The 23,306-nt window shown below is 42.9% G+C and overlaps 1 protein-coding gene across 1 annotated transcript; it reads left to right on the forward strand.

The window, feature by feature from the left end:
* Nucleotides 1–3,765: 3,765 nt before the first annotated feature.
* myh6 (myosin, heavy chain 6, cardiac muscle, alpha) lies at nucleotides 3,766–11,002 on the forward strand. The gene is made up of 2 exons (XM_074560019.2): nucleotides 3,766–9,981; nucleotides 10,514–11,002. The coding sequence occupies exon 1, from the start codon at nucleotides 4,148–4,150 to the stop codon at nucleotides 9,950–9,952; it is 5,805 nt and encodes a 1,934-aa protein (XP_074416120.2). The 5' UTR covers nucleotides 3,766–4,147; the 3' UTR covers nucleotides 9,953–9,981; nucleotides 10,514–11,002.
* Nucleotides 11,003–23,306: the final 12,304 nt, after the last annotated feature.

Here is a 23,306-nt window from a genome sequence, read left to right on the forward strand (position 1 = left end):
TATTTCCCAGTTGCTCAAGCCTGGTGCCCTGCTCTCAGGGTTAAAAACCTTTTGACGTGCTCCTCATGAGAGAATAAGGGAGCCACTCGCTTACTCAGTGATTAGCTCCTATTCCAAAGACAAAAGTCTGCGCTGATTGATTTACAGGTGTGTGTCTGAGCTCAGTGTGTGTGTGTGTGTGTGTGTGTGTGTGTGTGTGTGTGTGTGTGTGTATCACGCTGCTTTCTTCACTTCAACTGTTTCTTTTTAAATTCTGGTTGTTTCCTTTTGTTGACACTAACTATATTTCATGAAGCCAGTTTAATATCTTCACAGGCAGAAGAAGATCCTGGTCTCTAAATGCAGGTTCTGGTTTCTGTTCCTCGGATTTAGTCTTGGGTGTAAAATGCAGTTTTGAACATCCACGTGCAAATCTGCTGCACTGATGATGTTCTCAGAGATGCTGAATCATAATTAAAAGGCCTCCCTCTTTGCAGACTATGTGGTAAGTTCTGTACCTAAAACTAAAAATCAGAGTCTTTGGAGTTTAACGTTTTATCACTTTTAGACAAATAAAAGTTAGAAATGTTCAGATTTGATTAAAAGCATCCAAAGTTTATATGCTAAGTGGCTCAAAGTGGTTTTAACTGGCTTCATTTTTCAGCACTGGGTTTTTCAGCACAACAAACTGTTTTCATTTTTATTCTTCCTCTTTCAGCTGAAACTGTGGATTTAAACATCATGAACGCTGCTCAGTCTCAGTGTTCCAGTTTCACCTACACACATACATTCAAACAACCTTTGTAAAACATTTAAAGCCCTTGTCTCTTCCTGCAGTGTGAGTGTTGTCCTTTACAACCCTCCGTAGCTCTGAAACAAACTCAGTTTCAGGACCTCACTTTGGGAAAAACAAGTCGGATATGATTCCTGTTGGGTTTCCTCTGGTTCAGAAGTTTCAGAAGGATTATTAATCTGTTCATTTTCAAGATCACTGAGGTTCAGAGCGAGTCCTCGTGCTGCTGCCAGCCGGCCGTTCGTCCTCATGCTGCAGATAAAAACTGATTCCAGAGACTTGGGTTTCTATTTGGAGGCAGAGGAGCCTCGACTGCCACAGATAAAGAGACGCAGACACTCGAGCCCATCACAGCTCGCCTGCATATCACAGATTAACGCGACCCGAGTCCAGAGGTTAAAGCAGCTGAAGGACTTTGGCTCATGCAGTTCATGTTCAGTCACACTGAAGTTGCGTTTCTCAGTTTCACTCTCAGCTCTGATTGCTGCTGTTCAGGAAACACGAAGGCTTTTGTAATTATTCGGTGTGTCACACTAACAGCATTGAGGTGATGTTCAGATCTTTAAGCTGCTCTGAATGGACACATTACAGTCCCATCATAATCCCTGCAAAGCATAATGGGAAATGTGGGCTAAGTGGACCTATATGAGCTCAGTTCACTGAAGATTTAAGTTGTGAAGGTTTTTGATATTTTTTATCTGGTCAGACCGAACAGATGAGACATCCTGAGACTTTAAATGACTTTAAATATTAAGTTATTAATTTTGTGCATTTCTGTAATTTTATGTTTCTCATGTATCTCCTCCACAGGTGATGAAATTAAGATGATTAATTTCAAAAGAGTTTGCATGTTCTCCCTGGGTTTGCGTAGGTTCTCTCAGGTCCTCCCATAGTCCAAACACATGCAGTTTCTAAATTTCCCATAGGTGCGAATGTGAGTGTGAATGGTTGTCCTGTAACACAGCAGTCTCCAACCCCCGGGCCACGGACCGTGAGTCGTATGGTACCGGGCCGCGAGAGTTGAGGCTCAGGTGTGAAATGTATAGTTTTCAGGGTTTTTATTAGTTTTTAGCGTTATTTTGTTATCGTTTTTATCGTTAACTCTGTTTTCCTGGGTCTTTTCACGTGTGTTATGAATAAATCGTCTTTTTTTCTGTACCGGTACTAGTTTTATTTTGTTGTATTTATCTGCGACACCTTAAAAGCTGGTCCGTGAAAATATTGTCAGGCATAAACCGGTCTGTGGCGCAAAAAAGGTTGGGGACTGCTGCTGTAACAGACTGGCGACCTGTCCAGGGCGTACCCCACCTCTTGCACTAAGACAGCTGGGATAGACTCCAGCCCCCCCGAAATGGAATGAATGGATGGAGAGAAACAGTTAAAAATTCCTGCTTCATTCTGTTGGCACATTAGAGTGGATTTTATATCAATCACATCACAAAAAACGGCAGTAATATCATCAAGTGAACTAATCCATAATTTTGTGTTTTGTTTTGGTTTTTTTTAAATTAATTTACATTAAAACAGGAAAATCTGCACACATGTGGAGAGAGTCTGCACCAGCAGTGAAGCACACAAAAACAAGACATGCACACTAACTTACTGTTTTCATATTTGCTATCATCGTGTTAATATACAAATTTCCCACAGGTGTGAATGTGACAGTGAATGGTTGTCCTGTTAAAAATTCCTGCTTCAATCTGTTGGCACATTAGAGTGGATTTTATATAAGTCATATCACAAAAAACGGCAATAATATAAACTCAAATCACATCAATTTTATTTATATAGCACTTTTAAAAACAACAACTGTTGACCAAATTACTGTACAATAGAATGATTGGGTAAAACTTAAAAGGAAAGTAAAATCAAGGATAAGAAAATAATAAGAATAAAATAATGGCAGACTCATACCAACTTAAAAGCCAAGGAGTAAAAATGGGTCTTTAGACGAGTTTTAAAAGGATCCAGTGTTGGAAAGGCCCTGATATGTAAAGGCAGTTTATTCCACAGTTTTGGAGCAGTCACAGTAAAAGCCCGATCTGCTCTGTATTTTAATCTAGACCTAGGGACAACTAGAAGCATCTGGTCCCCAGACCTCTAAGCTCTCACCAGAGTATACAAATTTAGAAGATCAGAAAGATATATAGGAGCTAATCCATGCAATGTTTTAAAAACAAGTGTCAAGATCTTAAAATTAATTCGAAAACTAACTGGCAGCCAGTGTAGCAAGGCAGATATAGGGGATATGTGCTCTTGCTTGCGCGTGACAGTCAGGAGCCTTGCCGCAGCATTTTGAACCAGCTGTAGTCGGCCAATGGATGACGAAGTGACGCCAGAGTAGAGGCTGTTGCAGAAGTCGAGGTGAGATGAAATAAAGGCATGGATTGCTTTCTCAATGTCTCTGAAACAGAAAATTGTCTTCACCTTTGCAAGTAGGTGGAGGTGAAAGAAGCTAGTCTTGATCACATTATTTATCTGTTTATCGAATGTTAAATTACTAGTGTGTTATGAATGTTAAATTACAGTGTGTGAATGTGTGTGTGAATGGGTGGATGACTGGTTGTGTAAAGCGCTTTGGGGTCCTTAGGGACTAGTAAAGCGCTATACAAATACAGGCCATTTACCATTTACTATCAAAAATCACACCTAAATTTCTCGCAAAAGATTTTTTGATAGTTTTCTAAGGGGCCAAGGTCGTAATGGTCACTAGGGCCGAAGACAATGATCTAAGTTTTCTGTTCATTTAAACTGAGAAAATTTATCATCAAGTGAACTAATCCATAATTTGTGTTCTGTAGTTTTTAACGAATTAATTAACATTAAAACAGGAAAATCTGTACACATGTGGAGAGAGTCTGCACTAGCAGTGAAGCACACAAAAACAAGACATGCACACTAACTTACTGTTTTCATATTTGCTATCATCATGTTATTATACATGATATATTAATGTAATATCAATGTTGTGTTAATATATTAACAGACGTTTAAAGGATAGCTAAGGATATAATTAAATGTTTGTTAAGTGATTGTGACGGTGGATGTTAAAGGGTAGAGGATATGCAGGATGAGCTCCAGGGAGGATGCAGTCTAAATGCAGACATGTCGGGACTATCAGCAGCAGATAAGCGGTACAACTTCACTTTTCCTAAAATGGATTCTAACAGCCAAAGGTCCTGAATCTGCCCTCATGGTGCATTCACTTGATCAGACAGATTTAGTTCAGCTGTCATCTCCTAATTTGGTCCACAGGGAGTCTTTATAAATATCACCTGCTGTGAGGAGACTGCAGTTCTCCATCAGCTTCAGCAGGAAAACTCTCTCACTTAGTTTGTTCTCTCCTCTGACTGCCAACGTTCTCCACCGTAAAGCATGGGCGACTCTCTGATGGCCGAGTTTGGGAAGGCTGCTCCTTACCTGAGGAAGTCTGAGAAGGAGCGTCTGGAGGCTCAGACCAGACCCTTTGACATCAAGACTGAATGTTTTGTAGTCGACACTAAAGAAGAATATGTCAAAGGAAAAATCCTGAGCAAGGACGGAGGGATGGTAACGGTCCAGAAGGAAGATGAAACAACGGTGACAGTGAAGGAATCTGACACTCACCCCCAGAACCCACCCAAGTTCGATAAAATCGAAGACATGGCAATGTTTACATTCCTCCACGAGCCCGCCGTGCTGTTTAACCTCAAAGAGCGTTACGCAGCCTGGATGATCTATACCTACTCCGGGCTCTTCTGCGTCACTGTCAACCCCTACAAGTGGCTTCCTGTTTACGATGCTGAAGTGGTGGCTGCCTACAGGGGGAAGAAGAGGAGCGAGGCCCCTCCTCACATCTTTTCCATTTCTGATAATGCGTACCAGTACATGCTGACAGACCGGGAGAACCAGTCTGTCCTAATCACTGGAGAATCTGGAGCAGGAAAGACTGTGAACACCAAGAGAGTCATTCAGTACTTTGCCAGCATCGCTGCAGTTGGTGGTGCAAGCAAAAAAGACAGCAGCAAGGGGACTCTGGAGGATCAAATCATCCAGGCAAACCCGGCACTGGAGGCCTTTGGCAATGCCAAAACGTTGAGAAACGACAACTCGTCGCGTTTTGGAAAATTTATCCGAATCCACTTTGGCACGAGTGGTAAGCTGTCATCTGCTGACATAGAGACGTATCTGCTGGAGAAGTCACGAGTTACCTTTCAGCTAAAGGCCGAAAGGAATTACCACATATTTTACCAGATCCTGTCCAATCAGAAGCCAGAGTTGTTGGACATGCTGTTGATCACCAACAACCCATATGACTACTCCTACATCTCCCAAGGAGAGGTAACAGTTGCTTCCATCAACGACTCGGAGGAACTGATAGCCACCGATGGTGCCTTTGATGTTCTTGGCTTCACTCCAGAGGAGAAAATGAGTGTCTACAAACTAACTGGTGCCATTATGCACTACGGCAACATGAAGTTCAAACAGAAGCAGCGTGAGGAGCAGGCTGAACCTGATGGAACTGAGGCTGCTGATAAATCAGCTTACCTGATGGGGCTCAACTCTGCTGATCTCATCAAAGGGCTTTGCCACCCCCGAGTTAAGGTAGGAAATGAATATGTCACCAAAGGGCAGAGTGTGGACCAGGTTTACTATGCCATTGGTGCTCTGGCTAAGTCAGTGTATGAGAAGATGTTCAATTGGATGGTGGTGAGAATAAACCAATCACTGGACACCAAACAGCATCGTCAGTACTTCATAGGAGTGCTGGACATCGCCGGGTTTGAGATCTTTGATTTCAACACCTTTGAGCAGCTGTGCATCAACTTTACCAACGAGAAACTGCAACAGTTTTTCAACCATCACATGTTCATCTTGGAGCAAGAAGAGTACAAAAAAGAAGGAATCGAATGGGAGTTCATTGACTTTGGCATGGACCTCCAGGCCTGCATAGACTTGATTGAGAAACCTCTGGGGATCCTGTCCATTCTGGAGGAAGAATGCATGTTTCCCAAAGCTAGCGACCAGACCTTCAAGGCCAAGCTCTATGACAACCATCTGGGCAAGAACAAGATGTTTGAGAAGCCACGGCCAGCAAAGGGGAAAGCAGAGGCCCATTTCGCCCTTGTTCACTATGCCGGGACAGTGGACTACAATATTGCTGGCTGGCTGGTCAAAAACAAAGACCCCCTAAATGAGACAGTGGTTGGTCTATATCAGAAATCCTCTCTGAAGCTTCTCAGTCTTCTGTTTTCAAACTATGCAGGAGCTGATGGAGGAGACAAGGGAAGTGGAAAAGGAGCCAAGAAGAAAGGCTCCTCCTTTCAGACGGTGTCTGCACTTCACAGAGAAAACCTGAACAAGCTGATGACAAACCTGAAGACCACTCATCCACACTTTGTCCGCTGTCTGATTCCTAATGAGAGGAAAATTCCAGGAGTCATGGACAACTGCCTCGTGATGCACCAGCTGCGCTGTAATGGGGTCCTGGAAGGCATCCGGATTTGTAGGAAAGGTTTCCCAAACAGGGTGCTCTATGGAGACTTCAAACAGAGGTACAGGATCTTGAATGCATCCGCCATCCCAGAGGGTCAGTTCATAGACTGCAAGAAAAGTACTGAAAAGCTGTTAGGATCGCTGGACATTGACCACACTCAGTATAAGTTTGGTCACACAAAAGTCTTCTTTAAAGCCGGCCTGCTGGGTACACTGGAGGAGATGCGAGATGAGCAACTCTCTCGAATCATCACCAGGATCCAGGCCAATGCCCGAGGGCTCCTCATGAGGAAGGAGTTTATTAAGCTTGTGGAACGTAGAGATGCCCTAATGGTCATTCAGTGGAACCTTCGGTCTTTCCTTGGGGTGAAAAACTGGCCCTGGATGAAGCTCTTCTTCAAGATCAAACCCCTGCTGAAGAGTGCAGAGTCTGAGAAGGAAATGGCCAACATGAAGGATGAATTCAACAAGCTAAAGGAAACTCTGGTGAAATCAGAGGCAAGACGAAAAGAACTGGAGGAGAAAATAGTGACTCTCCTCCAAGAGAAGAATGATCTGACCCTGCAGATTCAGTCTGAACAGGACACCCTAACAGATGCTGAGGAACGCTGTGAACAGCTGATCAAGAGTAAGATTCAACTGGAGGCAAAGCTAAAAGAAATGACAGAAAGACTGGAGGATGAAGAGGAGCTGAACGCTGATCTGACAGCAAAGAAACGCAAGCTTGAAGATGAATGTTCAGAGCTGAAGAAGGACATCGATGACCTGGAGCTAACGTTAGCTAAGGTGGAAAAAGAGAAACATGCTACAGAGAATAAGGTGAAAAACCTGATGGAGGAGATGGCGTCACAGGATGAGAACATCACAAAGCTAACCAAAGAGAAGAGGGCGCTGCAGGAGGCTCACCAGCAAACTCTGGATGACCTGCAGAGTGAAGAAGACAAAGCTAACACTTTGACCAAAGCTAAAGCTAAGCTGGAGCAACAAGTGGATGATCTGGAGGGATCGCTGGAGCAAGAGAAGAAAGTCAGGATGGACCTGGAGCGCTCAAAGAGGAAGCTCGAGGGAGACCTGAAACTGATCCAGGAGAACTTGATGGACTTGGAGAATGACAAGCAGCAGCTGGAGGAAAAACTCAAGAAGAAAGACTTTGAGGTCACCCAAATAACTTCAAGACTAGAAGATGAGCAGATTGCATCAGTTCAGCTCCAGAAGAAGCTCAAAGAAAGCCAGGCAAGAATTGAGGAGGTGGAGGAAGAGCTGGATGCTGAGCGAGCAGCCCGGGCCAAGGTGGAGAAACAGCGTTCTGATCTTTCCCGTGAGCTTGAGGACATCAGTGAACGTCTAGAGGAAGCTGGAGGAGCCACATCAGCTCAGGTGGAGCTGAATAAAAAGAGAGAAGCGGAGTTTCAGAAGCTGCGTAGAGAGCTGGAGGAATCAACCCTCCAACATGAGGCCACCGCTGCCACCCTGAGGAAGAAACATGCTGACACCGTCGCTGAACTGGGAGAACAGATTGATAACCTTCAGCGTGTGAAGCAAAAACTGGAGAAGGAAAAGAGTGAGCTGAAGCTAGAGCTCGATGATTTGTGCTCAAACATGGAAAATGTAGTAAAGACAAAGGCAAACTTTGAGAAAATGTGCCGAACGATGGAAGACAACATGAATGAGTACAAGAGCAAATGTGAGGAGGCTCAAAGGACCATCAATGACCTGACAACCCAGAGGGCCAAGCTCCTCACTGAAAATGGTGAGCTTGGCCGGCAGCTGGAGGAGAAGGATTGTCTGATATCACAGCTTACTCGAGGGAAGAACTCGTACAACCAGCAGATGGAAGATCTGCGCAGACAGCTGGAGGAAGAACTAAAGGCAAAGAACGCTCTCGCCCATGCTGTTCAGTCTGCTCGTCATGACTGTGATCTGCTCCGAGAACAATTTGAGGAAGAGCAGGAAGCCAAGGCTGAACTGCAGAGAGCTCTGTCTAAATCCAACACTGAAATCTCTACATGGAGGACCAAATATGAAACGGACGGCATCCAGAGAACTGAGGAGCTGGAAGAAGCAAAAAAGAAGCTTGTTCAGAGACTGCAAGAGGCAGAGGAGGCCATTGAGGCTGTGAACGCAAAGTGTTCCTCCCTTGAGAAAACCAAACACCGCCTCCAAAATGAGATTGAAGACCTCATGCTGGACCTTGAGAGATCTAATGCGGCATCCGCAGCACTGGACAAAAAACAAAGAACCTTTGACAAAGTCTTGGCAGAGTGGAAGCAAAAATATGAGGAGTCGCAGTGTGAGTTAGAGGCATCTCAGAAGGAGGCTCGATCTCTGAGCACTGAGCTCTTCAAACTCAGGAATGCCTATGAAGAATGCCTGGATCAATTTGAGACAATGAAGAGAGAGAATAAAAATCTCCAAGAAGAAATCTCAGACCTCACTGACCAGCTGGGAGAAGGTGGCCGCAGTGCCCATGAACTAGAGAAGATCAGGAAGCAACTTGAACAAGAAAAGGTTGAGCTACAGTCGGCGCTGGAGGAAGCTGAAGGTTCCCTGGAGCACGAAGAGAGCAAGATCCTCAGAGCACAACTGGAGTTTAACCAAGTGAAGGCTGACATGGAGCGCAAGCTGGTCGAGAAGGACGAGGAAATGGACCAGGCCAAGAGGAACTACCAGCGTATGGTGGAATCACTCCAGTCCTCTCTGGAGTCCGAAACCAGGAGCCGAAATGAAGCCATGAGAGTCAAGAAGAAGATGGAGGGCGACCTCAATGAGATGGAGATTCAGCTGAGCCAAGCTAACAGGCAGGCAGCTGAAGCCCAGAAACAGGTGAAGACCCTCCAGGCGTTCCTGAAAGACACTCAGCTGCAACTAGATGATACCCAGCATGGCAACGATGACCTAAAAGAAAACATTGCTCTGCTTGAACGCCGAAACAACCTCATCCAGGCTGAACTGGAGGAAGTGAGAGCCGCACTCGAGCAGACCGAGAGAAGTCGGAAACTGGCCGAACAGGAGCTGACCGAGGCAACGGAGCGAATGCAACTCCTACACTCCCAAAACACCAGCCTGATCAACCAGAAGAAGAAGCATGAAGCAGACCTCCTACACCTGCAGTGTGAAATGGAGGAAGCCATACAGGAGAACCGCAATGCTGAGGAGAAGGCAAAGAAGGCGATCACAGATGCAGCCATGATGGCTGAGGAGCTAAAGAAGGAGCAGGACACCAGTGCCCATCTGGAGCGCATGAAGAAGAACATGGAGCAGACCATCAAAGACCTGCAGCACCGTCTGGATGAGGCTGAGCAGATCGCCATGAAGGGCGGCAAGAAGCAGCTCCAGAAACTGGAGGTTCGCATCAAAGAGCTGGAGAATGAGCTGGAGGCAGAGCAGAAGAGGGGAGCCGAGTCCATCAAGGGAGTTCGCAAGTACGAGCGCCGCATCAAAGAGCTCACCTACCAGACCGAGGAGGACCGCAAGAACATGGCCCGCCTCCAGGACCTGGTGGACAAGCTGCAGCTGAAGACCAAGTCCTACAAGAGAGCGGGTGAGGAGGCAGAGGAGGCGGCCAACCTCAACATGGCAAAACTACGCAAGCTGCAGCACGAGCTGGAGGAGGCAGAGGAGCGGGCCGACATTGCCGAGTCGCAGGTGAACAAGCTGAGGGCAAAGACTAGGGATGGATCGTCTAAAAAGGGCCTGGATGAGTGAGGAACAGGAACAGGAAGTGCACATCGCAGGTGAGAAGAGTCAGTGACATAGTCAGAGCTCTGTAAACAATATGGTCTATCAGGTTTAATGGAACCCTAATAAATAATGTCTAAATAATGTTTATGCATTTTAATTGAACATTTACAAACAGAAAGAACAAGATAATAAGATCATAAATAATGTTTAATAGCACTACAGACCTAAGAACCTAATCCGTTTTAAATTCATTACCACAGCTATTGTAAAGTTAAACCACAACACTTTAGCAATTTTCAAACTTTCCATCAGTTTGAGTTGAATAGTTTCTGCTGATGAGAAGTTCTTCACACTAATGTGTTATGAATCATTCCTGCTGTGTTTTTGTTTCTGTCTTTTACATTGTGTTTATTATTTTAGAACATCTGATCTATTAAATATATATACACAGCATTAAAACACATGACATTAATGCTGTTTTACTCATGAGTGTGTATAAATCCTCATCTGTGGCCTTAACAGCACAGATTTATTTCTGTATTTTTTTCATGTTTATGTCATGTTTGAATCTGTTTCCTCCCACAGATGTTCCTGAAGCTGAAGCTGAAACCGTCACCTCCCTAATCAGTAATTAGTATTTGATGTATTGATTATTCTGCTGATCATGAGTTCTCTGAAGCTTTTCATTCACTTGATGTTTAAGGATGTTTAGTATGTTTATGCTCACTCCAGTAAAACACATCTAGCATCACAGAGACTGAAATAAATCAAGTTCTGCTTCCATATTGTTGTTTTAAATTTGGTATACCTGCAGCTGAGGATTTTAAACCAATACTTGGGTTAATTGATTGTTTCAGGTTCGTACTCTTCTCTGATTCACAGTTTTGAAATGATTTTCAGAAACTCAGATTTTCCTGTTTCAGCAGTTTTCAGTCAAATCTTTGGGAGAGATCTCTTTGCTTTGATTCTTTCTCTGCTGAACTTTGTTTGTTTGCTTTACTGCATTTCTTTGAATGCTGAAGTGTTGATGTTATTAATGTGAACATCAATAAAGTCCCAGCTGATCCCTGAAAACTGATTTCTGATTTCAAATCACGTGACATCGATAAAACTGAACTTTTAACTGATGATGTTTGAAATGTGAATCAATCTAAAAGCTTGTGTGTGTGTGGATGCGTGTATACCATGTTTAGATATCTTATGGGGACCAAATGCCCATCCCCAGAAGTTTGAAGGCATGTTTGAGGCTCAAAATATGGTTTTAGTGTCAGGGTTACAGTTAGGTTATGGTTAGGTTTAGGCATTCATTTTAGGCTACATCCACACTAGCCTGAATAGATTTGAAAACGGCGTTTTCATCTGAAAACGCTCCGCGTCCACCCTTGCGTTTTCAGTTGTTTTCAAAGAGTTGCACGTCCACACTAAAACGGCCGAAAACGCTGACATTGCAGCGTGAAACGCAAGACAACTCGACCTGCGTCATTTCCCTCTGCCGTTTACTTACATACTTGCTCTTTTCCTTGGGGAAAACGCCGTCTCAGTGTGGACGGGAGGCCAAATAGGAGAGAAAACGATGCGTTTTCAAACAAAAATGCAGTAGTGTGGACGTAGCCTTAGATGGTTAGGGTAAGCGCTTAGGAAAAGGGTTATGTCAACTAGATCTTCCCACAGGATATGAAAACAAGTGTGTGTGTTTGTATGTGTGTGAAAAACAATTTTTATATATATATATATATATATATATATATATATATATATATATATATATATATATATTAGGGGTGCAACGATATTCGTATCGTATTGAACCGTTCGATACAGTGCTTTCGGTTCGGTACGCATATGTATCGAACAATATATATTTTTTAATTTATTTTATCAACTTTCCTTCTGACGATGCTGTCTGTGTTGAGCGCTCAGTGAATCTGCGTTTGACTACTCCGCCTAGGCTGCACTGTCGAGCACAGATCCACTGAGCTCCACCCACATGCATTCAATCAAACTAGCGAGACAGAAGCTAAGCTTATTGCAACATGGCAACTGCCTCAGTGCCTCCTGAAGTCGAACCTCCTCCACCGTCATTGAAATCTGGCGTTTGGAACTTTTTTGGCTTTCGTGTGAAGTATCACCCTGATGGTAAGCGCGTTGTGGACAAAACTACAACAGTATGTCGGATGTGCCACGCCATGGTTAATTACATCGGTGGGAACACAACAAATATGAATGCACATTTACGCCGACATCACCCTAGTGCAAAGACGAGTGAAGGCAGACCAAAACAACAACAAACACACATGCTACAAACTTTGTCGGAGTCATTTAGACAGCCGTTAGCGCATGATTCTAAGAGGGCAAAAGAAATCGACAGGGCAATTGCTACTTTTATTGCTGTCGACATGCGACCCTTTTCTGTTGTAGAAAACACCGGGTTTCGGGAAATGCTGAGAGTACTTGAGCCCCGTTACAGTATTCCTTTACGAACCCATTTCACCGATATCGCAGTTCCTGCTTTGTACAAGGAGACAAAAGCTAAATTAGAGACGGCAGTGTCAGCAGCACCCGCTGTTGCTCTGACCTCAGACGGCTGGACGTCAAGAGCTACGCAGAGCTACCTCACTGTCACCGCACATTACATTGATCCGGAATGGCAGATGAAAAACTGTGTTTTGCAGACACGCCTGGTCGAAAGTCACGCCACTGACGACTTAGCCAAAGGTCTCTCTGAAGCTGTGGAAGACTGGAAGTTAGTGTGACCAAATGTGACAATACCTGTAACTACTGACAATGCTAAGAACATAGTTAATGCTGTCACAGCTGCTGGGCTGGGGCCACAAATCGGATGTTTTGCACATACAATTAATATAGCTGCTCAGAAAGGAATGGCAGTGCAGAAGGTTTCCCATCTCCTAGCAAAGATGAGAAGAATTGTCTCCTTCTTTCACAGAAGCACAACAGGATGCAATGTGTTTATGAAAAAACAGCAACTGCTGCAGCTTATTGGAAAAAAACTGATTCAAGATGTTCCAACTAGGTGGAACTCCTCTCATGATATGATGGAAAGATACCTTGAACAGCAAGCTGCAGTGTATGCTGCTATGGCCGACAATACTGTGAAGAAGAGTATGAAGAACATTCAGAATCTAACTCAGGAAGAACATGCACTGGCTGAAAATCTTGTTACAGTCATGAAAACCCTAAAAACTGTGACAGTCATGATGTGTGAAGCGTCATCTCCAACAGCATCCATGATCCTGCCACTTAAAATGAACATCCTGAACTCTATGGCGCAGTCTGGTGATGATAGCCCAGCAGTGAGAGATGTAAAAAAAAACATCAGGGAGGACCTGGAGAAGAGATACGCTGATCCTGCCCTTCAGAATTACCTACACAAGTGCACAGCTTTAGATCCTCGATTCAAGTCCCTGCGACACTTGGATAATGTCACTCAGCTGAGAGTCTACGGAGCACTCACCACAGAACTTGTCTTGAGCATTGAACAAGTAGGCATTCTTTTTTTTATTTTTGAAATTTTATTTAGCTACTGCTTGATTTATAAATATTATTTAAACAAATACAATTAACAGTTTGGTTGTTTATATTTCCTCAGGACCAAGCCGCAGGCACCACAGAAACTGCGACCTCCGCAGAGACTCAAGCAGCAAACTCTTCAGATTCCCCATCAGCATCTCCACCAGAGAAAAAGTCAGCCATGAAGGAGTTGTTTGGAGAACTGTTCATGTCACAGGAGCCAAGGACCAGGTCTGCAGCCGAAGTGGCAGAGGAGGAAATTAACTTGTACAGGTTAGCAGACTGCATTCCCACAGATGATAACCCACTGAGATGGTGGAAGGAACATCACAGCTTGTACCCTCATCTTTCCAAGTTGGCACAGTGTTACTTGGTTGTACCTGGAACCTCTGTCCCAAGTGAGAGGGTGTTTTCCACAGCAGGTGACATTGTCACAGCAAGCAGATCTGTACTGTCAGCAGAACATGTGGACATCCTAATTTTTCTGAAGAAGAACATGGAAATTGAGTAAACTATGTTTTGGTTTGTATTTAACAGGACCGTTTATTTAAGTTGTTTATGCTGTATATGCAGCTAAGTGCTAGCACTCCAGAAGATGAGTGTTAGGGGAGGTCCGTTAAAGAGTGATTCATTTTATGGGTACCTGATTTGTTATATATGCTGCTGAGAATATACCCCAGAAGAAGGGTATAGAATAGCTTTTATTTGTATTTATTTTTTATTCTTTACATGGTGGGTTTTTTTTTTGTTTGTTTGTTTTACATGGTGCCAAGTCTGCACAACAGAAAATATGTGAAGTATAGCTTTACCAGATTTAAGTTTTCATGTGTTTTCTGTACACTATAGAACATGGTTCTAAAAAAAAATTTTCATGCCAGGGATTGGGTGTGTTTGTTTTATATTCTGCCAAGAATAGAAAATACCGTCAGGGATTCCCAAACAATGCAGAACTGTATGTGGTTGATACCTTGTTTTTAGAACATTTCAAATGTTTAAAAATATATTTAGGAAGGCCTTTCTGTGCAATACATTTTTATTTAAGTTGTTTTTGTTGTATATGCAGCTAAGTGCTAGCACTCCAGAAGATGAGTGTGAGGTGAGGTCCATCAGAGAGTGGTTCATTTTATGGGGACCTGATATGTTCAATATGCTCCCGAGAATTTACCCCAGAAGAAGGGTATAGCATAGCTTTTATTTTGGAAAAGGACATTTCTCTGAAATAAACTCGTTTCCAAACTCTTTTATTCTTTTATTATTTTGTTGTTTCAGCAACATTTCATTTAAAAACTGTATTTTTGAGTTAAAATATATATTTATAATCTTAATAAATTACAAATTAAAAAAGGCATGAACATTTTTTGTATCGAAAAAATATCGAACCGTGACACCAAAGTATCGAACCGAACCGAACCGTGAATTTTGTGTATCGTTGCACCCCTAATATATATATATATATTTGCAAGCCCTGTATCTGATTGAGGAATCACTCATCTTTGGAAAAGAGAGTTTATTACAGAGAAATGTCTCTTTCCAAAATAAAAGCTATACTATACGCTTCTTCTGGGCTATATTCTCAGCAGCATATTAAACATATCAGGTCCCCATAAAGAGACTCATGTGCTAGTACGGCAGTGGCCTCTGTCTGTGCAGAACAAAATACAAAGAACTAAATCACACAAGGCTCCTTTAAAAAAATGTGGAAGTGTTACATACATGTTTATAAACACTTACATTCCACAGAAATCTCAGCTCACTTGCAATACTGGAGCACACAGACGATCTCGCAGCTTATCCCTTGCATAGAGAAAATGGCCGCTCCACGCTGCACATACAGGTCCTTTGCATCATACATTTAAGAAATACATCATCTTGTTAAAATACTTACGTTTTGTCACTGCACTACAATTATAACAATATGTTTCAATGAGTTATGTGCATATTTAACAATTCCTTACCAACAATTTAACTCCTTCACAACATTCCCGTTCCACATCCCCACAACGAAAAGAAAAGTAAACAGGAAGTCCCAAGATGCATTTCTTGTTAAGTTTTTTTGGAAAACTGCAGTTAACCCTTAAGCACTGCCCCCCCCCCCCCCCCCAGTGACCACAATATGCAACTACACAAACCTATAAAATTATCAGCTTCAAATGCACACAACATGCCGATAACCAAAGAAATAGCACAAGCAATAACATTAAATTACCCAATAACACTCTTGTCTTACCATACATGGAAACAAAGAAACAACATTTTAAGAACCCTTTTTGAACCTTAAATGGATATTTGGTTAACTGAAATGGAAAATATTATTATTAATTTACCACTAGGCTACATTAGATTTATATTTTAAATAAGAAAAAATTTGGAATTTACAGCAGTAAAATTATTGTATCTCTACAGTTTAAAAATGTAATAAGCTTTGCCCCTGCACAGAGTGGATAGTGAAACAAATGGAATCATCATAAATACATTATTTCATATTTATTACTTCCCCCTCCTCATTGCTTTATTATTGTAGCTCTAGTAATAAATAATAATGTAAGGATTCTGGATCAGCACCATGATGCCCATAGTATATACAGTATTCTGAAGAAGGTCTAAAATGTCACTGTGTGTGCGTGCATGTGTGTGTTTTATTTAGATGGATTTACTCATGATATAACATTGTCCAGACATACCTGGTAAGGACATGAGGAGGAAACAGCAGGAGCTGTGTGAGGCTACTAAAGGCAGTGCTATAACATTTTTCTGTCATCATTTTATTATAGATTAAGTGCAAGAGTTGTTAGGTGTGGATAATTAGATTATAGTTTATTGCAATAGCAAGTTGTGCCTTGTTCTCAGATAGACAGCAAGTGGAGAGTGATATATGAAATGATGGGATGGAAGGAAGAAGAGAAGCAAAGAGTGATTCACAGGCAGAGCCTAAATTATTTCTCACAGTTTTTTGTTACCTTATGGTTCCAAGCGCTGTCACCAATCTTTGCATTTTGTTATTATCTCATGACACTTGTTTAAGCAGCTACCATCTCTCCTATGGACTTTTTAATGTCTACAGTCTCAGATCAACACAGCCCTGCCCTTCCTATATTAGATTCTTGATGAATGTGTGTTGTTGTTATTCAGCCTGGTTCAATGTGCCCCTTTTTAACTTTGAGCACCCGCCCCTTTAAACCTCTCTGCACGGCCCTGCTCTCCTCCCTGTGTCACAAGCAGCAGGCGCACCTCGCAAGCGAAGGGCGCCCTTACTCCCAGCAAACGGGCGATAGAAAACCGATCGGTGCTTATGCCATTCCCAATATGCGCTGGCTGACGTCGGGGCAGCATGAGTACAAGCATTTTTTTTTTTTTTTTGCCGATGCCGGTGATGCCGAACTGAGGATAAAACACAGAAAAACATGAAGGAGATTTCCTTTGCCTGTGATTAGCAGATGACCCTAAAAATATTCTGCAGTAGATCAAAAATGAAAGAAAACCATTAATCAGCATATGAACATTACCTGATGCTGCTGAAGCAGAGCAAAGTTACAGAGGTTTTAGACACAGCAAAGCGTTTTGCAATTTTGCATAATTTTAAAAAGTTTCAATTTGTTCAGTAGCCTACTGAACAGCAGAAATGAGGCTTTCTTGTCGAAGTAAAAGGGGAAAAAACAGCGGCCGACAGCTCTGTAAACAACTTGCGTGTAATAAGTAGAGATGGACCGATCTGATATTACCTATCGGTATCGGTCCGATACTGACCTAAATTACTGGATCGGATATCGGAGAAAAATAAAAAAATGTAATCCGATCCATTAAATATCAGGAAAGCACCTCACAAAACTTGCAACTCACCTCGGAATGTTAGCACGTCGGCGCAGTATGCATCACGTGATAGAGCGGCTGTGGCATGCGGGACCTGTCGGTGGTCTGGATAGCATGTGGAGCTTCACTAGCAGCCCGGCATTTCATCTCCAACAAAGTTATCCCCGAGAGAAGTAAAGCAAGTGTGTAAGTCCATCTCTGAATGTTTGTAAAGCATTCCGCTTAACAAACGATATATGGAGCGACTGCCTCTTCTTGCTGCTACTTCAATCATGAAACTGCTTAATGATCAGCTGATCGGCTTTTCTGTCGCGAGCCCGTCTCTCTTGTTTGTTTTTGGCCCACTTTGTACCAGAAAGAGGAAACCAGCGGCTGAAGAACAGCAGCACGTTTAAGCTTGATAAGCTGTTGTTAGAATTTATTTAATATTACGTTGTACTCCAGGATCTTTTTCTACGTAGCTGACGCTGGTAACTGTGCAGGGGCGGATCTAGCAAAGTTTAGCAAGGGGGGCCGATAGGGCATTAACAGGGAAAAGGGGGCACAAAGACATACTTTTCTTTCTTATTCTCATTTAAAATGTCTAGCTTTTAATAAATAATTATCTGACACCCAAAGTTTTAATTTGATGTAAAATGAATAGAAGTCCATTACTGTATATAGTAACTATTAAGTCTAATATATATATATACCCTAGTAAGCTATAATACTTTTTCCTTTGGGAAGGTACCATCTGTGCAGTCTGCAATTTTGTTGAAGAAAGATGTTGAATCTATTTAATATTTTAATATTTTGAAAAATAATTGATTTCTGTGCATTTTTTTTCACACTGCATCAAATTAAGGTTGATTACGTTGATTAAGCATCATGAGGTGGAGCGTGAGGGGTGGTTCCCTATTTTTTATTTATTTATTTTTGTTGTTGCTGGGAGTTGGAACCCTATTAGTTAGGTTGCTTAATATTTACGCTAAGTACTCTTTAAAATACCAGAATAGGGAGGATGGTGTAGGTTTGAGTTTATTAGATTGATCAGTATTGCTGAACTATGAAATATATTTTTTTGCATATAGGTATAACAGAATAGCTTTAGTGTAGTTGTTGTTTTAAACTTGAGTATGAACTTATACAAAATGCAGCAAGATATTTAAAAAAACAGTTTTGTTGATTAAAACACACTATATCGGATTAATATCGGTATCGGCAGATATCCAAATTTATGATATCGGTATCGGTATCGGACATAAAAAAGTGGTATCTGCCATCTCTAGTAATAAGCAAGCGAATAATGCAGAAAACAGAGATTTTTAGATGTGAAACTGTTCTTGAAGTACAGGGAGAGAGAGAGAGAGCTCTGCGTGAAGTGTGATTTTATCATGGTGGAATCAAAAAAGAAAAAGAATTCATGACGATGTTTATGTGAAGCGAAATGTGAAGCATAGTTTGGATGTTCTTTTGCTGCTGGTTCAGTCAATATTGTTTGGAGAGAGATAAAACCTGCAGCTTCAGAATCTAGCGCAAAAAGGACGTAAACACAAAGCACGGACCCGCCGAAACATCAAAATCAGTGAGCTGTCGGCTTTCAGCCCCGACCGTGTCCGTGCCGTCGGATGAGAAAGGCGACATTTCACTGATTCTGATCCATCGGTGGTCCTCACTTTGTGTTTACATCTTTGTACAGAATCCGTGTACCTGCTCTCATTTACTGTTTTAGCTGTTTGGTGGTTGTTGAAATTTTGTGACGTTTAACCTGAGGACAAAATAAATTTATACTTAAAAATCGACTCAGGATTTCAATGAATCGATATCACGTTATCCAAGCTAGAATTTTAATCGATAAATCGATAATCAAAACCCACCCCTAGTTCCAGTCTCTGTGAGAATGAAACCTGTGTGTTTATTTTGCAGCATGAGGTCATCTGTGCCTGACAGTTTGCGGAAATGAGGACTAAACGATGCCGTGCTCTGATTGGTTCAATCTGTCCTTCTGAGCGGCTTGCTCCTGCAGCTGGTACCTGCTGAGAGGCTCAACCTGAGCATGTGCATTGTGGGTGTATCTGATTGGAGGAATTTGATTTTCTGTTGCTATCCATTTATTATTTTTTCTACTTTAGTAAAATCTTTTTTCTTTTCTTGTCCTTTTTAAAAATTTATTTTAGTTTTTGGTCACAGCAAACAATCAGGAGCAAAACTCAAACTTTATTTTCAAACTCGCTTTGAATGATCGTGCTTTTATTTTGGAGGCGTGACCATAGTTTCCGGTTCGTGCTGACCCGGTTCAGCTTGACAGAGTGGATTTAAAGCTGCGGATCCAGCTGTGGGTCCAGCTGTGGATGACGGAGGGACCTGTGCACTCTGCAGGCTCTGCCTGACCTCACGCACTCACACGAGCACACACCTCCTGCTCCTCCGGCTGCCACCATGCGGGAACCCCGCAGCTGGACCCGGAGGTTCGTGCCTGCGGCCCGCGGCAGACCGGTCACCTACACTGGGGAGAAGAAGGCGCAGCTGGCGGCCAGCGCCAACCGGAAGTGGGTTAGGCTGGCCACAGTGGCGGCGTACGTGCTGAGCGTGTCCGTGGCCGCCGTGGTGCTCGCGGTGTACTACAGCCTCATCTGGAGACCCGGGCAGAGCCCCGGGGCCGAGCACAGCCGGGGAAAGCCCTCCGAGTGTGACGTCGATACGGACGGTGACGCCACTGATAACAGATCGATAGCTGATCGTTTACTTGCTGACGGTCACGCACCCGTCACCGCTCTGAGCGCGGAGGTGTCTCCGGTCCTCGCCCCCGGACCCACCGGACCTCCCGGGCAGGGCTCCATCTCTCCGGCCGCCGTCACCGCGGAGGATCCGTCCAACCTGCCGACCCACCACGCCGCCCGACACCGGGAGCCAGCGCCCTCCGCCAGTTGGCCGGAGGCGGACTCGTCCGGGTCCGAGGACTTTACTGGATACCAGTGAAGGCTTTCACAATAAAAGCTCCTGTGGACGCTGAGAGAAGTCTTCTATCGGTCCAGTTATTGATCCGAGCGCGATGATTTATGACTTAATTTTATTGATTATTGTTCAGTTTGTGTTTCTCTGAGCTGCTCATTAAAGGAGCATTTCTACAATAAACGAGTTTCTGTACACCTCAGGTGCTCCTTTTCTGTCACATGATCACACCTGAGACAGGTACTCCTGAGAAGCTGATTGAGATCATGCTGCTTATTTTGCTGTTCTTGTGAGTGGGGTCAAAGTTCAGACTACAGAGGCTTCAAGCTGAAGCTGTGTTGGATAAATGTGTTATTATAAATGAGAACGGTGAGGCACGCTGAGCAAATATCAAACATTTAAAAATTCAATGACAAGCTCGTCTCACACAGGTGAGCTCAGGTTTCTACTCCACACGAAGACTCGTCACCAGAGAGCTGAGAACATTTAATCCACGCTGTAAACCCAGGTTAAACCTTTAATCCCTCTGAGTTTTTAGTTGTTCCCTTATCCTCCCTGTTCCCTTCCCTGAATAATCCATCTGGGGTTCCAGAACTGAGAGCAGCAGCTGATGTATTTAACAAACACGAGAATCTTTTCTTACATTAAAAGGAAAAAAAATCCTGTATCGTTTATGAATAATGAAAACTACAAAATTAAAATGAGTTCCAGAAAAGTTGGGATGCTTTTAAAATGTAAACAAAAACAGAATCTCATATTTTACTTTTACCTATTAAAAAAAACATCAAATATTTAAAGTGAGTAAATGAAAAACATGAGCTCACACTGTCACACACACATACACACACACACACATGGACTGTCACACACACTATCACACATGCACACATACACACTCACACACACACACACTATCATACACAGACACACTGTGAATGAAATGTGTATATTTGTACAAATCGTTGTATTTTGTTGTTTTTTTTACATTCATGAAAGTGAAACTTTTTTGGTTTTGGATTTTTTATATATCATCCCTGATGGGTCTAAAAACCAGCTTCATAAATGATTGTCTGTTTGTTTGTGAAATCTGATCATTTGCCCCATCAAAACCAAGAAACCTCTGTGTGGCAGCCATCTTTGTTTGGGTCAAGAGAGCAAACAGAATCTGAAGGTTTGTGATTGTCGTCACAAAGCCGAGGATTCAAAGCAGAGATACGCCGTCAGATTCCCGAGCTCCTGGAATTTGATGTGGAGACAGACTTGCTGTTTGACAGGAAGTAGGAGAGGCCGCACACTTCCATGCCTCAGTTAATGACCTGAAAATCCTGTTTACTGCTTCCTGTTTGCAGGACTGAGATAAATAAATCTGCATTTATCAGAATACCACCGTGTGACTTCAGTTTCCACAGCCGTCAGAGCTCAGCATGGATGGCTAATCACAGATTGATTAATGTAATTGATTAGAAATAATTTAAAACCTGTTGACAGGAAATAAACAGAGACAGCATTTGTAACTAATGAAGGGTTTGTCTTTCAGCACTGTTTTCCTCTAATTTAGCCCTTCAGTCTCTGAGCTGAGGAGACCAGCTACTGCACGTTGAAGCCAGATGCTGGAAAGAATTAAAAAATATTTAACAAAATTATTAGAAAGGAAAAACTTAAAGAGACATTGAAAAACATACACGTGCTCCTCAAACACTCGATGTGAGATGATGTGCTTCCAATAATTTTATTAAATAGTTTTTAGTTCTTACTACAGAGGGGTGGCCTCACTTATTCGATTCATTCAGAAATATTATTATTATCATCATTTATCAGTACATATCCATAATTTTATATCTATGTATACAAACATAGCTGATACTTGTGAGACATAATCAGAGGTGGAAGCATCACAGCAGATGCCTTTGTGTCAAAGTAACTGAGGCTTAGTGTGTTTGCCACTAAACGCTTTCCCTGTATCTTAAAGAGAAACTCAACAGAGTGTCACCTGGCAGAAAGTTGTCAATATATGCAGCAGGTTCAGCTTTTTCAAGGTTACTCAGTAGTCTGGCGTTATTATGAACGACGCAAGTGCGGTTCTGTAAGGTCAAGCAATGCATGATTGATCCAAAATGTTTGGGAGTGGGGGAATCAACCACTGATCTCAGCACAGCTATAGTCAGAGGCAGAATACCAGGGCGGTGGCTGCGATAAAGCCAGTTAGGCTGGATGTAGACTGGTGTACTGGTATACAATATATACAGAATAACAATACTGTCCTTAACGTTTATACTCTCTATGAAACTTCTGAAAATGAGGAGGACTATCTTGGTAGGCTGGTTCTTATTTCTCATTTATTCTAGATAACAGTACTATTTAGTGCACATGTTTTGGGTGATTTTAATGCTGTCAAACTTTCTCTTTCTTGACTCTACCAAGCCTCAGCAATTGCCACTGTCCTCTTCTCCAGGGCAGGTGTCTCAGGCTCCGCTCATGGGGAAGACGAGGAAGCCAGTGAAGGTGCTGAGCCGACCTTGGTCAAAGATGCTGCTGTTTTTCAAGAGGGTGATCCAGAGGCGGTCATCCTGTTCCAGGATCAGTGTCATGCCATTGGAGGTGCTGCTGTGTGGTCCCACCGTGTCCTGGACTGCAAACATGTTCTCGCCGTTCTTCATCAGAGCTGCATGCATGGACTTGGAGTTTCCAGTCAGCCCGGTGAAGTGGATGTAGTACAGTCCTTTGATGGGGGCAGAGAAGATGCCTGCAGTCATAGAGAAGGGATAAATGCCTTAAAATACTTCTTAATAGGGCATGTGGTACTTCAAATGAAACAAACCGCACACTCCCTGTATGATCCGATCTCTGCTTTTACCCTGAGCTGACCAGGTGTGTCGGACCTGTGTTGGCGTTGTAGCCATTGCCGTTGTTTGTTGTCACCTTCTCAAACACGAGCCTGGTGTCGGTGTCATGCGGCCCCTAAAATCTCCATTCCAAGCTGGTGTTTATAAGCGAGGTTTGATGCAGGTTAGCTCTCTCTGTTCACCTCAGTCTTCAGCTTTGTATTTACTGGGAAGGGGTGCCGACGTGATCTCCGCCCACTCAGATGTTTCAGGTCACTCTGACAGTTTTA

The sequence above is a fragment of the Maylandia zebra genome, linkage group LG15 (genome assembly GCF_041146795.1).
Source record: "Maylandia zebra isolate NMK-2024a linkage group LG15, Mzebra_GT3a, whole genome shotgun sequence".
Taxonomy (NCBI): Eukaryota; Metazoa; Chordata; class Actinopteri; order Cichliformes; family Cichlidae; genus Maylandia; species Maylandia zebra.

Excerpts from the sequence above, each read along its gene's own strand:
- myh6 (XM_074560019.2), top strand. The coding sequence starts at position 4,148 with ATGGGCGACTCTCTGATGGCCGAGTTTGGGAAGGCTGCTCCTTACCTG.